General features: G+C 32.9%; 1 protein-coding gene across 1 annotated transcript; it reads right to left on the bottom strand.

The window, feature by feature from the left end:
* Positions 1-1,521: 1,521 nt before the first annotated feature.
* Positions 1,522-2,058, bottom strand: LOC143077061 (serine-enriched protein-like). The gene has a single exon (XM_076252946.1). The coding sequence runs from the start codon at positions 2,056-2,058 to the stop codon at positions 1,522-1,524; it is 537 nt and encodes a 178-aa protein (XP_076109061.1).
* Between the last annotated feature and the right edge of the window lie 782 nt (positions 2,059-2,840).

Below are 2,840 nucleotides of genomic sequence, written 5' to 3'. Positions count from 1 at the left end.
GACACATTTTTAAAACTAGATACCCTAGTGATGATTGTGGCTAAGTTCAATTTAACCAAGTAGTTTCAGAGGAGAAGATATTTGTAAAAGTTAACAGACGACGACGATGGACGACAGACGTACGTCAAGTGATGAGAAAAGCTCTCTTGACCTTACAGGTCATGTGAACTAAAAAGGGAGTTATGTTTGAATGTATTGACATGTATGCACACACGATCGGAACATTATTGTATATAGTTTAAAGGGCACACACAACAATGAAAATTGTATGATTTTGTTATATTTAACTTGTTGTTAATTGGTATTTGACGTCCAGTGACAAATATTAAATTTATATTAGAACTTAAACGTGTGATTAAGTGTGCTAAAATTATGAATCCTGCAGCCTCATTTGTTCCAGACATACTGCACGGTAAGCGTGATATCAGAAAAATACGCTTATATACCAGGAATAGGATCATCAGAGGTAACAGTTCGCAGGAAGACGTGTCACCTTACCTGGACACATAAGTCAGACTGCGGGTCAACCAGTCTACATCATTATTCCAAAATGCCTGCTTTGTCGGAGATAAACAACCAATGGCATCCGACTACTCCAAGGTTTAGCCTTCTCGAGTTTGTAATGCTTGCAAGAGTGTACGTTCATACAACTTTACGTTTCAGACCATGATACTTTACATGGCACTATATATTTGTTGTAAAATACCACACTTTTTTAGCGCTCAAATTTCATGTCATTAATTGTTCCTGCCAAGTAAGTATAACCCATAAGTTGATAATTTACTAAGGAAATTTTAGATATGACATGAGAGCCACCAAGAGGTACTTTGGGGTACATATGGCTAAATTAGTTTCCAAAGGTAAAAGCAGGATACACATGAATTATATTTCTATTAAAATCATTATTTTGTTTGCAAACCTTTGTAATTTTTGTTGGAGGTTGGAATATTCTGCTTGTTTTTATGTTTTATTTTTATCATATTTCAAGAAAAAAATCAATTGCGCCTCCAAAATTACTTCTTTGGGAATTTCATGAAACATTGTAATAGTGAAGGTTCTATCCAAGATTGAAATGTATTATGAAATACGAACTCAAATCAAATAACCCCGATTGTAACTGAAAGTTTTAACTCGAACTCAAACTCATAACTAGTAATAGAAGTTTAAATCGAAACACAGCTCGAACTTTATCTCTAGTTCAAATTCTAACTCGAAGCATAGTTCATACTTAAACTGAAAGTTGAACTCGAACTATGACTTGCCTGAACACTGATTGTATCTTTTACTGGAACTTTTAACTCGAACACTTATTCGATCGTGGTGTAGCCATAATAACTGAACAAATCATCGGATTAAAGCTACACAGAAACGGACTATTTCAGTAGGCCAGGTTGTGAACATCATTGATCTACACAAATAAAAACATTTTTTTTCTATATATTTATTTACTTATTTATCAATTAATAACATATCATAGCACTTATAGTAATAATAGAATTAAGCACTCATTTATATAGTCATTTATAATTCAACATGTTGTTGTGTATTACTAAAAATCTTCAAGAGTCGTTGTCCAGTTTTATGATGACTGTATCTCTTGGCAGTTGGTATAATCTTTGAGATAGTCCCTGATTTAACAGAATAGTTGACAAAGTCCCAGCATGCTCTTTCAAGGTCATCCAGACCAAACTGCGATGCACCACATAAAAGTCCAGCTACACATGAACTATTGATTTCAACAGAACCACTGTGTATGAACTGTATTATCTTTTTGAAGTCCTCTGGTTCATACTTCCTCACAACAATGGTAACTTTGTCTGATTTTACTGTGGTTTTCTTTTGCTTTCCATTTTTGTCAGCTTTACTCTGAAATTCAGCTTCTTTTTGTTTCTTTAAAATGAGATTGTACAGCACCCTGCTTCTTGTTCCTAAAATGACCTTGACACCATGAACTTTGACATTGTCTGATCCAACTTCAAATGTGACATCACAAAGTTCTGGTATGGATGAGATGACCTTCAGTTGTTCAGTTAGAGCTTGTGTATTTCTGTAACTCATCTTTTCTTTGATCTTGACTGGGTCCCTGTTGTAGCTGGTTGGTACCAGTGTGTCATATTGTTATTTCTGAGTTGGTGTAGATGACTCTGAGTCTGAAGGTGTGGATTCATAACCAGATGAATAGTTATCCTGCTCCTCCTTCTCAAAGTCCATCAAAGCTAGAGTGGATTCACATATATCCATATCGTAGTTGTTAAAGTGTATATAGTTTAAGATATAATTTGAAATGATATGGACTTTCAAATAACTGTATTTATATTCAAGCATTTTATGAAATGAAATGCTCCTTTTTGACAAGCATAAAATGGCATATAAAATGAGACATGGAGACATTTCTGTCAATTCTCAGTTCCACCGAGTAGTTGGCTTGTCTATGGCTTGGGGTCATCAATGTATTCAATTAATCCAATTAACATATTGATTAGTTACTTAGTAAAGCTAATTTGATTAATCCTGTTATAATTTAATATGGTGAAAACAATATGAGCAAATCTGATTAATTGGTTTTGTTATAAAATCAATCACAGTTTAAAATTATTTGTGAAAGCTGACGATTTTTCTTATAGAACATAACAATAAATAAATCATTTGTTTGAATTTTCATGTCAACTTCTATTTGGATAAATTGTATTGCAAATGAATTTCGATTTTTTTTTATTATATTACTTAATGAGAATAATGAATGTGATATAAATTCCATATCTTAATGTATCATATAAAATGCAGGTCTTGTTTTTTTCAAAATTTCATACGGGAATTTCGAAAACCAACGGTTTAATCTA

The sequence above is a fragment of the Mytilus galloprovincialis genome, chromosome 5, assembly GCF_965363235.1.
Source record: "Mytilus galloprovincialis chromosome 5, xbMytGall1.hap1.1, whole genome shotgun sequence".
Lineage (NCBI taxonomy): Eukaryota > Metazoa > Mollusca > Bivalvia > Mytilida > Mytilidae > Mytilus > Mytilus galloprovincialis.
Note: the sequence above shows the minus strand (reverse complement) of the source record. Positions and strands in the feature narration are given on the sequence as shown.